Genomic DNA, 13,501 nt, shown 5'->3' with positions numbered 1-13,501 from the left:
TTACAACCATTCTAAAAAGAGCATCTGCAACTACATTATCTCGTCCTTGCTTATATTTAATATTAAAGTTAAATTCCAATATCTTGATAAGCCACTTTTGTTGGAAGGTAGTAGTTAACCTTTGATCCAAAATGTACTTGAGGCTCCTATGGTCAGTTCGGCTAATGAACTTCTCAGGCAACAAGTAATGTTTCCATTTTTAAACTACAAATACCACTACCAACAACTCATTTTCATAAGTTGAGAGTGACTTCCATTAAAGATTCATAGTTCTAATAATGAATGCCAAGGAATGGTGATATTGCATCAATATGACTCCCAACCTACACCCACAAGCATCCACTTCAACAATTTTTTCTTTTTTTGTAAAGTTTGGCAATGATAAAATAGGGGCAACCACTAGTTTGTCTTTAAAGGAGTGAAAAGCTAATTTGCCTAAGGGGTCAAGTAAAATTATCCTTCTTGATCATATCAACTAATGGCTTAGCAATAATGTCAAATCCCTTGACAAACTTCTTGTAATAATTGAAGAGTCTAGAAAATCCCTTAATTGTCTCAGATTTTATGGTAGTAAGCACCTAGTAACTGCTAAAACCTTAGTTGGATAAGTCGAAACACCTTGGCCAGAGATGAAATAGCCCAAATATTCCACTCATGAGACACCAAAATAGCATTTGGATTTCTTGACATATAAGGAGTGTTGTCGTATAGTCCAGAGTAACATATTTAAGTGTAGTATGATCTTGTAAACCAACACTGTAGAGTAATATATCATCAAAGAAGACAAAGAGGAACTTACTCAAAAAATCCTTACAAATATCATTCATTAATCCTTGAAATATTGCACGAGGATTTGTGATCCCAAATGGCATAACCAAATACTCAAAATGGCCTTCATGCATCTTGAAAGTTGTCTTATGCAACATGATACATTCTAACTTAGTTATATCCAACTCTTAGGTTAGGTCTATCTTGGAAAATATTATAGATACATTCAATTCACCTAAAAGATCATCCACCAAAGGAATGGGAAACTTGACTTTAATTGTATTTTTATTAAGGTCTCGATAATCCACACATAGCCCTTAAGACCCAACCATTTTACCGACCAAAACTACAAGACTTACATACAGGCTGTTATTTTGATGTATAATACCATTATCCAATGACTCTTTCACAATCTATCAATTTTATCATCTTTTTTTCCCTATACCTATAAGGTTGTTTCCTAATTGGATTAGCTCCTTGCACAACTGGAATTCTATTGTCATGTCTTCCTCTTGAAGGAGGCAAAGTTCTTGGTTCATTGAAAACATCTCCAAATTCCAACAATAATTGCTCTAAATCACCAGAAATATCACTTTTAGGAGCGTGTGTTGTCAAGGAATGCAGTAAACTTGTCTCTTGGTTGCAATGGAGAAGTGTACCCTACTTTCCAAAGCCTTGGACAATTTTTGTTTCCTCACAGTTACAAAACATTAGTTGTAGCCCTTCTTGGTGCATGTTTCTTGCCTTTAAAAAGAAAATTGCCAACACATTAAGGAAATTCTATGTAATATCCCCTAGTGTCAAAATCCATTTAATTCCCAACAAAAAATCACAACACATTAAGGGAATAAACATAACATCAAAAGTGAGTTTAGTACTTTGAATTGTCCAAGAAAACCTTGTAATTTCAGTAGAAACTATAACTTTAGTGCCATTTGACATTTAGAGGTTGCACTAGGGAGACTTTACAACCATGTTTCTTAACTAATTCAATGTCCAAGAAGTTATGAGCACATATAAGGATTTCTTGACGACATAACTAGTGATTTTTATAATCTTAAAACTAGGCAGACCACTCATAACATTCATTGAAATTACAGGGTTAATATTGTTGTGTTACATTGTTTCCTCGGCAAGGGACATATTGTTCAATGTTTTTGTCATTTCCTCAACTTCCATAACATGAATTTATAAATTTTTGTGTGTTAAACATTCCCCCATAGTGAAATGTTCATCACAAAATTAACATAAACCCTTAGCACATGGTGCACTTATATAAGTTGGGATAAGGCTTTTTGTAGCTTGTGTTTGAGGTTTGAAAGTGTATGATGATTTGGGTGGGTTAGGCAGTATAGGAGGCGTGTTGGTAGGGACATGTTTAAATGGTTTTGGAAATGGTTGTGAGGTTGGGGTGGAATTGGTGCTAGATTCATATAATTTTTACAAGGAAAATGCTCTATGTATAAATATCAGTTAGAACATACGTACCATAATTTGAAAGTCTTGTTTTAATGAGTGATTGATCCCAAAATTTGATTATTGCATAAATCTTGCAATTGTTCTCGAAGTTGTTGAGACAAAAATTCAATAACTCGTGTACTAACTATTATATCGAATTTGCAGAGTTCCATGAATTTAGTGTTGATCTTCACATTACGACGTGTTTTTAAATTATCTTCAATTTCACGTTTAAGCACTCGATTGCATGTTGAATCTGCCATATATTATGATGTTTCTGGGTACTGAGAGTTTGATACCACTTGATATAGAAGTTTTAGGAATACAAAGAAACAGAAACTTTATTGAATGGAATCTGAAAGCTTTATTGAATTGTGCCGAATTACATTAAAATGAGAGGGCGGAAATATTTTTCGTAAAAACTTATGCAATGCTGTTACAATCAACTTTACATAGTTTATTCACAAACGTAATTACAAAATTACCCCTACTAATGATTGCCTATAATAACGAATAGGATGGTTGCTTCAGGGAAATCGCTGGTAACAAGCGTCGGCCCGTTTAATTTTTTCGCACCCGCTCAAGTTATTATTGGGCCATTTTATTTCATATTCCCCCATTGTTGAGTGTCTTGTGTGTTGCTCGGCCTGTTTGAAATTTATATTTTTGCACCACCGAATTCACTACAATTCCAATTATTTTGTTCTAGTTTGCCCTTGTTACTATCCAAACTCCACACACATCTTTTATTCCATTTTTTATATAATTTTTTCATATTACTTAAAAATAATTAAAAATATATAATTTATAAAATGAAAAAAGTAGTGTTTTTTTTAAGTTTTGGTGTTTGCACGATCGGACACACTATTTAAAATAATTAAAATAAAATAAAATAAATATAAAACGTTTTCAAAATTAAAATAAAATAAAAAATAAAACTGACACTCGAACAAATAATTTTTAAAAGAATTAAGTGATTTCTAAATTTTTTTGGTGAATGAGATACTTCTAAACTAGACCGGTTCATAAAAAAATAAAAATAATTTTCAAAATGATTTTTCCAATCATTTTTTATTTAGAACTGCGTAAACCTGTAAACCTTTATAATATATGTATGTAAGAGTGATAATTAATTTTTTTGAATCCTTTTTCTCAGGATTGTAGGAGGAAAATTTAATAAAAAAAATTACAATTTTTTTAATTAAATGAGTTAACTTGTTTAACCTATCAATTCATGGTAGGTTTACTAGGTTCAAATTTGTTAGGCTCATTAATAAGTGAGATGGATTAAGTTAGCTTAATGAGTGGCCAACCCATGGTGAGTTTAAGCGGCCCGTTTTTACAGCTTTAGTGAATACTAGTGATGTAACTTTTGGAAGTTCTAATCTTGTAATTATACTGGTTTTTTAGAGATTGTATGGATAATATATTGGTAGATTCTTTACTTTTTGGGGTGAAAAATTCTCTATATGTTGAACTTATAGGAGTTTTTCTCCTAAAGAGCATTCTTAAGAAATTGACTTTAAACATATTTAATTGGAAAGGAAATATATATATATATATATATATATATATAAATATATATATATATATATATATATATAATATAAGTGTAGATTCAGTTTACTATTAAAAAAACTTATATTTTTTACCAATTTTGTTTTGAAATTTTTTTTTGTAGGAAATACTTTTAAATTTTGTTATGAAAAAATATTGCAGGAAATTGTTGCCAATTTTATTGCAAAATATTTTGTATAAAACATTTTTCACAACAAATTTTGTAGGAAATACTTGCGAATTTTATAATTTTGTAGGAAATAATTATCCACGAAGGAGTTATTTGTCAATTAAAATTCTTAGAAAAAATAACAAAAAAAAAGTCTTTTCTTGCAAATCTTTAACATATTTATAAGAAAATTCTTATGTAATATGAGAATTTTTAGTAATAGTTGTTACTCTTAAAACAGTTGTCATTCTGTTAGGCTTAATTAATATATAGCTATTAATATATAGCTATTAATCTGTTGTTAATCTGTTAGTGTTGTTGTGTATAAATACATCTTTTTAGTTCTCCTCTTTTCTGTTAATATATATATATATATATATATATATATATATATATATATATATATATTTTTTTTTTTTTGTTGTGTAAGACTTTTTTCCTATTTCTCAAACTATTCCTTGGTCCCTTACAGGGAGATAGAGAAAATGTTTAGAGATATCTAAAAGAGTAAAGTTTAAGTATTATCATACTTTTAGAAAGAGTAACCATTCTGCTGATGATAAGTTGGTTTATTTAAGATTAGAAAATACACCAATGCCACTTTCATTCTCTATAAATATCAGTTCATTTTTTTCTCCACAAGAATCAGACTCAAACAACAACTTCACAACTTTTTTTTTTTTCTGAAAATGGCTTTTCAAGAGAGTATGATCACGTTTGTTCCGTTCCTTCTTAAATTAGAGTTGCTGCATCATCATTTACCCACTTCTGTCATAAGGTAATACTGTTACTCATATGTTTTAACTTGTTATATATCACTTCCTGCAACAAACCCTAAATATTGGTTTAAAATGTAAATGTTAGAATCTGAAGATACATTTTATTGTTATTAGGGTTTTATTTCATTTCTAAAACAATGTGGTGATCATATTTGTAGTTAGGATAACACCAAAAACTTATATATGTTTTTATTGAATTATTGTATTTACAATATTTTCTTTTGATGCAGTGCTCAAAGTGATTATTTTAGACGCCCATCATCTCCTTTTTCTTCACCAAGTCCAACTGGAAGAACCCAGTTGTATGTTACAAAAATAACTCTGAAATATCAGTTTTATTAGTTTATCATGCATCTAAAATGATCTTATTTGTGTCTTTTTCTTTAATAAATTATATTTTAGTTCAATTACTTTAAATTACTATTTTAAATTCAAATAATCATACTCTATTGATTTTTATTATTTTAATATACTTGAAACGTATTTTAATATACTTTTTTACCTTGTATAATAATATATTGTGCTACTTTTTTTATGAAGGACCGAAAGAGATTCTGACAAAGCAACGCCTCCACCAGATACCGAAACTCAGAACGAAATACAAAATTCCGATATAATTGAAACGTATTCTCTTACCTATAGCTTAAAAAGTTCATATATAACTATTATTGTTTTTATTTTAGTATTAAGAAAGATTAATTGAGTTTGGTGTGATAGAATGCGAAGGAAGAGGATGAAAGAGAGAGAAAAGAAAAGGTAAAGATAATGAATTAGAAGAGAAAAGAAGTGTGTGAAATTTTTTGAATATTTTAATAGGGTTTAAATTGACTTTTACATTCTTTAATTTCATCAACTTAAGATAATGCATGTTAAGAAACTTTATTTGATTTAATTAAGGTATGTTGTTAATAACTAAAATGTTAATTACATTTCAATAATATAAAAAAGAAAGTATCTTATAGTATAGTAACACAAATATCAATAATATATTAATGAAAAAAAAAACAAATCATTGACTCTTCTTTCAAGAGGACATTATCTTCTACATTTTCATCTCACTTTCAACTCAAACCGAGAAAAATGTCATACAATTATAAATTTTGAATTGCAAAAGTATGTAACATGAATATTAATTATATATCATTGATATAAAAAAAGTATTGTCTTCTTTTTTTATAGGACTTCATATACTCCATCATTACAAATTCAAACTACTCAAACTCAAGAGGAGGCTGAGTCAAGCAATTCTAGCATAGGAGTACAAAGTTGTGTTAATAAAAATTCAAACTTTATGTATTCGCTATACGAAATAAATTATTGACTATTCCTTTTTATAGGGCTCCATTTTCTTTTTATAGAATTTCATCTCCTCCACTTCCATCTGCTTCTCCTCCAACTCCATCTAAACTAGATCTTCAGACCGAAAAGAGCGTTTCAAACAATTCTAATAACCAACTGCAAAGGTATTGTTAACAATTCAAATATCATATCAATGGTATAAAACAAGTCTCCAATAATGTCCATGGAATAAGCCAGATGTATGTTACAAAAATAACTCAAACATATCAATTTTATTAGTTAATCATATATATATATATATATATATATATATATATATATATATATATATATATATATATATAAAAGGATTTTATTTGTGTCTTTTTGTTTAATAAATTTAATAAATTATATTTTAATTTAATTAATTTTAATAATCAACAATTTTAAATTCAGATAATCATACTTTGGTGATTTTTATTATTAATGTTTTGTTTCTTTTATTATGCTATTTACCTTGATTTTTTAAATATATATGGTATTATATTAATAAATGATGATAGTGTAATATTATTAAGTTAATATATAAAAAATATTATATTTATTAAAAATAAAGTGAAATATATTATAAAAGATGAAAGATTAACGGTTAATAAATAAAAAAAATGAAAAGAAACAAAGATCGACAAATTTATAAAAAATTGTAATTATAAAAAATTGTAAAAATAACTGTCAGTTTTTAAATATTTAATAATTAATTGTAAAAATAATTGTCAGTTTTTAAATATTTAATAATTAATTATATTTTAAAAGATAAAATTAGAATTTTAAAATATAAAAAAAGGAAATGTCTTCGTATATTAGATATTGTTACAGATTAATAATATCTTGTGATAATTTTTTTTTTATGAAGGACCGCAAATGATTCTGACAGAGCACAGCCTCCACCAGATACCGAAACTCACAACGAATTTCAAAATTCCGATATAATAATTCAAACGTATTTTCTTCCTTATAACTTAATAACTTCGTACAACTATATTATTATATAAAACAAATTAATAACTCTTTTATATAACTACTAATAAATTATATTTTAGTTTAATTAATTTTAATTATTATTTTAATAATTAATAATTTTAAATTCAAATAAATTATTGTAACACCACATTTAATTAATAGCGTAATTAAAGAAGTGTCACACTAGAATAATATCTTAGCGTAGTCCTGGAGTTTAAACTCATTCCTTACAACGTAAGGCACACTACGGTGCCACAAGAAAAATCAGATATTAAGTAAAAGGAATATAAGAGATCACAAGTCAAATAGAATACATGGGTCGTGGCTCCTAAGAAAAGCCCAACAAAAAAACAAATAAAACATCAGCTCCAGCCCAGATGGACTATACAGCGGAGTCACCGTTCTCCTGTTGACCGCGAGAACTTCTCACTTCTGCTCACATCAATAATTTGATGATCATCGCAAAAGAGAAGAACCACACAAGACAATCAAACAAGCAAAGGGTAAGCTAGAGCCAAAATCATTTCATCAATGAAGTCATATACATATTCACAGTCCATTATACATACATCACACAAGCATGTTACGACCTCCCAAGCAATACACTACGACTCGACTCGACTCATCTGGATACATATAACCTGGTCGGATTCAGCGGATGCTTGCACTTGTGGTGGATACCTCTGCTCACCCCCGAGCTGCTCACCCTCGAGCTATGTGTTACAAGTGTTATAATGAATCAATTTTCCCTCACCACAAGGTTAGCCCTTAATGAATTTCAGGTATTATAGGCATATTTTGTTGTGTATTCCGAAACATTTATTTTGTTTATTTTCATAATAAGTGTGTATTAAATGTTTCTTTGTTATTTTGATATCAACTTCTTTGCCTATGCCATTGACTTCAATCAAAAGTTTAAATGGGACAAATTTTGAGGACTGGAAAGAATCTTTGGATTTATATCTAGCAATTACCAACATGGATTTTTCTTTGAGAGAAGTAGAACCTTCAGCTCTTACGCCTGAGTCCACTAGTGTCCAGAGAGCTTCTCGTGAAAAATGGGAACACTCGAACAGGGTGTGCCTAATGGTGATGAGATATACCATGGAGAAGTCTATTCGACAAAGCATTCCGGATAATGACAATGCTAAAGATTTTATGAGATCAGTTGGTGAGAAGTTTAAGACTTTTGACAAAGCTCAAAAGGGTCAATATTTGTCACTTCTTGAGAAGACCAAATATGATGGTGTAAGTGGTGTTCGTGAGCATATGACGAAGCTTGGGCAATATTATAACAAACTCAAATCTCTAAAGGTAGAGCTTGGTGATAGTTACTTGATTTTGCAGGTTATGGAATCTCTTCCTTCTTAGTTTGATGTGTTGAAGACTTCTTACAACACTCAAAAGGAGGGATGGACAATTGATGAAATGATAGCTAATATTTCTCAAGAGGAAGCATCAATTAAAAAGACCAAGTCTCATAGTGTGCAGTTCACAACTACTACTTCTGGCACTAAACCTATGAAAAAGGGGTTCAAAGGTAAATCTCGTCCTGAAAAGGGGAACACAGGGAAAACATCAGTGGTTTTGGAGCCTAAGAAGAAGTACTTCAAGCGGAATTGTGCCTATTGTAAGAAATTTGGACACAAGCTAGCTGACTGTTATATTCTTAAGAAGAAGAATGTTGATAAGGAAGGTATACTCCTATATGTTGTAGCTTGTTTTGAATCTAATGTTATTGATGTTCCTCCCAATTCTTGGTGGTTAGACTTGGGTGCCACTATTCATGTTGTGAATTCTTTACAGGGGTTCACAAGTCTGAGAAAACCATGTGATGTCGAGTCCAAGATTCTCATGAGAGATGGAGCTAGAGCACTAGTTGAAGACATATGAGTAGTTTCTTTAAATTTACCTTCTGGACATGTTTTGTTATTGAAAGATGTTGTTTATGTACCTTCTATGAGAAGGAATTTGATTTCAGTTTCAATTTTGGATAAATATGGCTACACTTTTGAATTTGGAAATGGTAAACTTGTTGTTTATTTCAATTCAATTATTGTTGGCTCAGGAGTTTTATATGATGGACTTTACATGCTAAATCTGAATGACATGTCTGTTAATTCTGTTATTGGACCTAAGCGTAGTAGAGTTGATGAAAATTCCTCTATATTGTGGCATAGACATCTGGGACATATTTCTAGACCTTGGATTGAGAGGTTGATTAAAGAGGGTATTCTGCATGATTTGGATTTTTCTGATTTTGATACTTGTGTTGATTGTGTTAAAGGCAAGCTTATCGCAAAAGTAAGAAATACAGGAGCAAACATGAGTGACAATGTGTTGGAGCTTATTCATACTGATATATGTTGATCTATAACACCCACTTCCATGGGGGGATATAGGTATTTTATCACGTTTAGACGATTATTCCCGATTTGGATGGATAGATCTCCTATAGGAAAAATCAAGTTCTTTAGATGCTTTTAAGTCTTTCAAAGCTACTATTGAGTTGAAAATAGGAAAGAAGATAAAATATGTAAGGTCTAACAGAGGTGAAGAGTATTATGGCAGATATGATGAAACTAGAAGAAATCCTGGACCTTTCGCTAGATTTCTTGATGATTGTGGTATTGAAGCTCAGTATAATATGTCAGGTACTCCTCGACAAAATGGAGTTGCAGAAAGGAGGAATCGCACTCTTTTAGAGATGGTGAGATGTATGTTGAGTCATTCCTCTTTACCAGATTTCCTTTAGGGAGATGCATTAAGGACTGTTGTGTATATTCTTAATCAAGTACATAGCAAGTTTGTTTCAAAGACTCCTTATGAACTCATGTCTGGGAAGAAGCCAAGTTTGAGACATTTCCATGTGTGAGGTTGTAAGGTGGAGGTGAGGCCTTATAATCCTCAGTTAAAAAAAACTTGATCTCAAGACTGTCAATGGATTCTTCATTGGTTATTGTGTGGGTTCTCGTGGTAGCAGGTTTTATTGTCCTTCTCACTCTATGTTGGTTATTGAGTCTGACTGTGCAATATTCTTTGAGGATGATTTGGACAGTGGGAGCAATGCACCACGACTAGTCACTCTTAGAGAAGACTGTGTCGTTATTCCCATGCCATCCATTTATCTTCCCGTAGATAATGTGATTCCAGTTGTCCGTGATGAAAATGAATTTCTTCAAGATCTTGTGGATGCCACATCACTTGTAGTAGATGAACAAGTTCATGATGATGTTGTTGAAGAAATTTCTTTGAGGAGATCCCAAAGAGTACGCAGATCTTCTATACCTGATGATTATCTTGTGTATTTTCAAGAGCATGAATATGATCTAAACAATGTTGATGATCCTACTACTTTTGAAGAGGCTATTTCTAGTTTTCATGGTGATGATTGGTTAAATGCTATGCATGATGAGTTAGCTTCTATGGCCCATAATGATGTTTGGGATCTTGTGGATTTGCCACTAGGTTGTAAACCAGTTGGGTGTAAATGGGTTTTTAAGACTAAGCGTATTCCAAATGGAAAAGTTGAGAGGTATAAAGTCAGACTTGGTAGCAAAAGGCTATAGTCAGAGGGATGACATTGATTATAAGGAGACTTTCTCACCGGTCTCTACTAAGGATGTTTTTCGTGTTGTTATGGCTTCAATAGCTCATTTTGATTAGGAGCTTCATCAAATGGATGTCAAAACAACTTTTCTAAATGAAGATTTATTTGAAGAAGTGTATATGATTCAACCTGATGGCTTTTCTAAAAAAGGTAAGGAGCATTTGGTTTGCAGGTAGAAAAAGTCTATTTATGGACTAAGACAAGCTTCTAGGCAATGGTATTTGAAATTTGATCAGGTGGCCACTTCTTTTGGCTTCAAGAAAAATGCCCCGGATAAAGGCATTTACTTGAAGAAAAATGGGAGCCCTTTCATCATTCTTGTCTTATATGTTGATGATATTCTTCTTGCTATTAGCAATGTTGAACTTTTGACTGAGACAAAATTTATACTAAATAGCCACTTTGATATGAAGGACCTTGGTGATGCTTCTGTTGTTTTGGGCATTTATATCTCTTGTGACAGGTCACGTGGCATTCTTGGTTTGTCTCAAAGAGGATACATTAAAAAGTCCTTAAGAGGTTTAACATGCATTCTTGCTCCTCATGTGCAGCACCTGTTCAAAAAGGTGACAAACTCTCAAAATCTCAGTGTCCTCAAAATGATAATGACAGAGTTGAAATGAAAAAAATCTCATATGCTTCCGTTGTTGGTAGTTTAATGTATGCTCAAGTTTGTATTCATCTCGATATTGCTTTTACTGTTAATGCTTTAGAGATATACTTGAGTGATCCAGGTTTAGATCATTGGAAAGCTATTAAAAAGGTCTTTAGATATTAGTAGGGAACTAAGGATCATATGTTGACCTTTAAGAAGTCTGATCAACTTTAGGTCATTGGTTATTCTGATTCTAATTTTGCTGGTTGCCTTGACGACCGAAAGTCTACTTTTGGCTTTATTTTTATGATAGAGGGAGGAGCCATTTCTTGGAAGAGTGTTAAACAAACTCTTACAGTTACTTACACTATGGAGGCAGAGTATGTTGCTTGTTATGAAGCTACTTGTCAAGCTGTGTGGCTTAAAAATTTGATTTCTGGCTTTCAAATTGTTGAAAGTATTTCTAGGCCACTTGTGATATATTCTGACAACACTGCTGCCGTCCATTTATCTCAAAACAACAGAAGTTCTACTCGCTCAAAGCTTTTTGATATAAAATTTTTGTTTGTTAGAGAGAAAGTTTTGGATTATCAAACTTGGATTGAGCATACTGCTACAGAAAATATGTTAGTAGACCCACTAACTAAAGGCTTATTTATTGGAGTTTTTTAGACTTTATATTATTATGGTTTTCATGAGATGTAAATTTGTCAATGACGTCAATTTCATTACATATCTTTCTCTTTCTACACAAAGAATTTACGAACTATTTTGGGATCACATATTTATTATGTTTGTTTTTATTTTATATTATTCATTATTTAAGAAATCTAAGCATATGGTAACTATCCCTATCAGATATTATCTTTGTGATTCATGTTTATATTTCTTAATTAGTATTTGTACTTATGTTGCAATTGATATAAATAATTTATTTATTAATGTTATCCAAGTGGGAGAATGTTATATTTTATATAATTTTATTATACAAAATTATTATTCTCTATGTTGTTATTATTATGAATTAGCATTAATCAGTAAATTAAGTTATTTGTTAATGTTAATTATATTGCACATAATTAATTATTGTATGAGTAATATATATAATTTTGGGTTTTCTGATGAACGATCTGTGATGGGTTAGATTGTTTAGTAAACGATATGTGATGGGCTTGAATAATACTTATTTGAGAGGTCCCTGGTCTCTGCTGAGAGGTTACAAAACTGATACCCATTAGTTAGTTTTAAGTAACAACGTAAAACACTCTTATGTTTTAGAATACCTTTCAGAAAGAGAACAGTAGCATCTCATACTACGTGCTTCCATGGATCCTTCATTAATTCCAGGTACACAATTTTTAACTCATGCTTGAATATGATTTCAATATATTGTATTATTGTATCTTATATATATATTTTATTCCTATCAATTCTGGCTTTCAGAAACAACTAATTGAAAATGATCTTCCTATAACTAAAACTTATTCATATTTTGAGGCAAAAAAACCTATTTCAGAAACAACTAATTGAAAATGATCTTCCTATGACTAAAACTTGTTCATATTTTGAGGCAAAAAAACCTATGAAAACAGAGAATTGCTTTCTTATGAATGTCGTAGGTATATGTGATTCCTTGGTTGTATTTTGGATCTCCTGATGCTCCTACTCTGATTAGAAAGTGTCAAATTCACTTTCCCAAACAGATTCTTGATGAAACCAAACGAGGAAGAATGAAGTTTGATGTTCTTTTGTCTTCATATGAGATCATAATTTCTGATTCATCTCATTCATCATCGTCATTATATCTGTGAATGCAGACAGTGGACGAGGGTCACCTTCTCACAAACAAAAATTCACATCATGGGAAAAACAAAAAAATACTTTCGAAATATCATATAACAATGTTGACTTTGGATCACAAAACATAACAAATAATATTCCCCGAAATTCACAAAGCAGCATTTATGTGTTGCAGTAGTTTGTATATGCTAACCTCATCATACGGTAATGTTTTTGTTGTGAAAGATGAGATCGTTCATTTGATTAGTAGCAACAACTCTTTATTTTTTAAGCATTGAGATAACATACTTCAATGCATTTTTTGGATCTCTTCTTACCTGTTGTAAAATTATACGGTTTAGAAGATGAAATAATAGGAGGTATTATTTGTGAATAAGATCTTTCTGCCAAAGTTTTCTTCTTTTATGAGATGAATAAATAATGTGTTTTATTGAAAGTTGTTAAAAATAAACATAATGCTTACTTTT

At 30.7% G+C, this 13,501-nt stretch overlaps 1 protein-coding gene across 1 annotated transcript; it reads left to right on the top strand.

Annotated features, from left to right (window-relative positions):
- Nucleotides 1-7,920: 7,920 nt before the first annotated feature.
- Nucleotides 7,921-8,400, top strand: LOC114170141. Its single transcript, XM_028055626.1, has one exon. It carries the CDS (start codon nt 7,921-7,923, stop codon nt 8,398-8,400), a length of 480 nt encoding a protein of 159 aa, XP_027911427.1.
- Nucleotides 8,401-13,501: the final 5,101 nt, after the last annotated feature.

Source organism: Vigna unguiculata, chromosome 11 (genome assembly GCF_004118075.2).
Source record: "Vigna unguiculata cultivar IT97K-499-35 chromosome 11, ASM411807v1, whole genome shotgun sequence".
Taxonomy (NCBI): domain Eukaryota; kingdom Viridiplantae; phylum Streptophyta; class Magnoliopsida; order Fabales; family Fabaceae; genus Vigna; species Vigna unguiculata.
Note: the sequence above shows the minus strand (reverse complement) of the source record. Positions and strands in the feature narration are given on the sequence as shown.

What these genes read in the sequence shown, in the direction of transcription:
- LOC114170141 (XM_028055626.1), top strand. Translation starts at nt 7,921, where the DNA reads ATGCCATTGACTTCAATCAAAAGTTTAAATGGGACAAATTTTGAGGAC.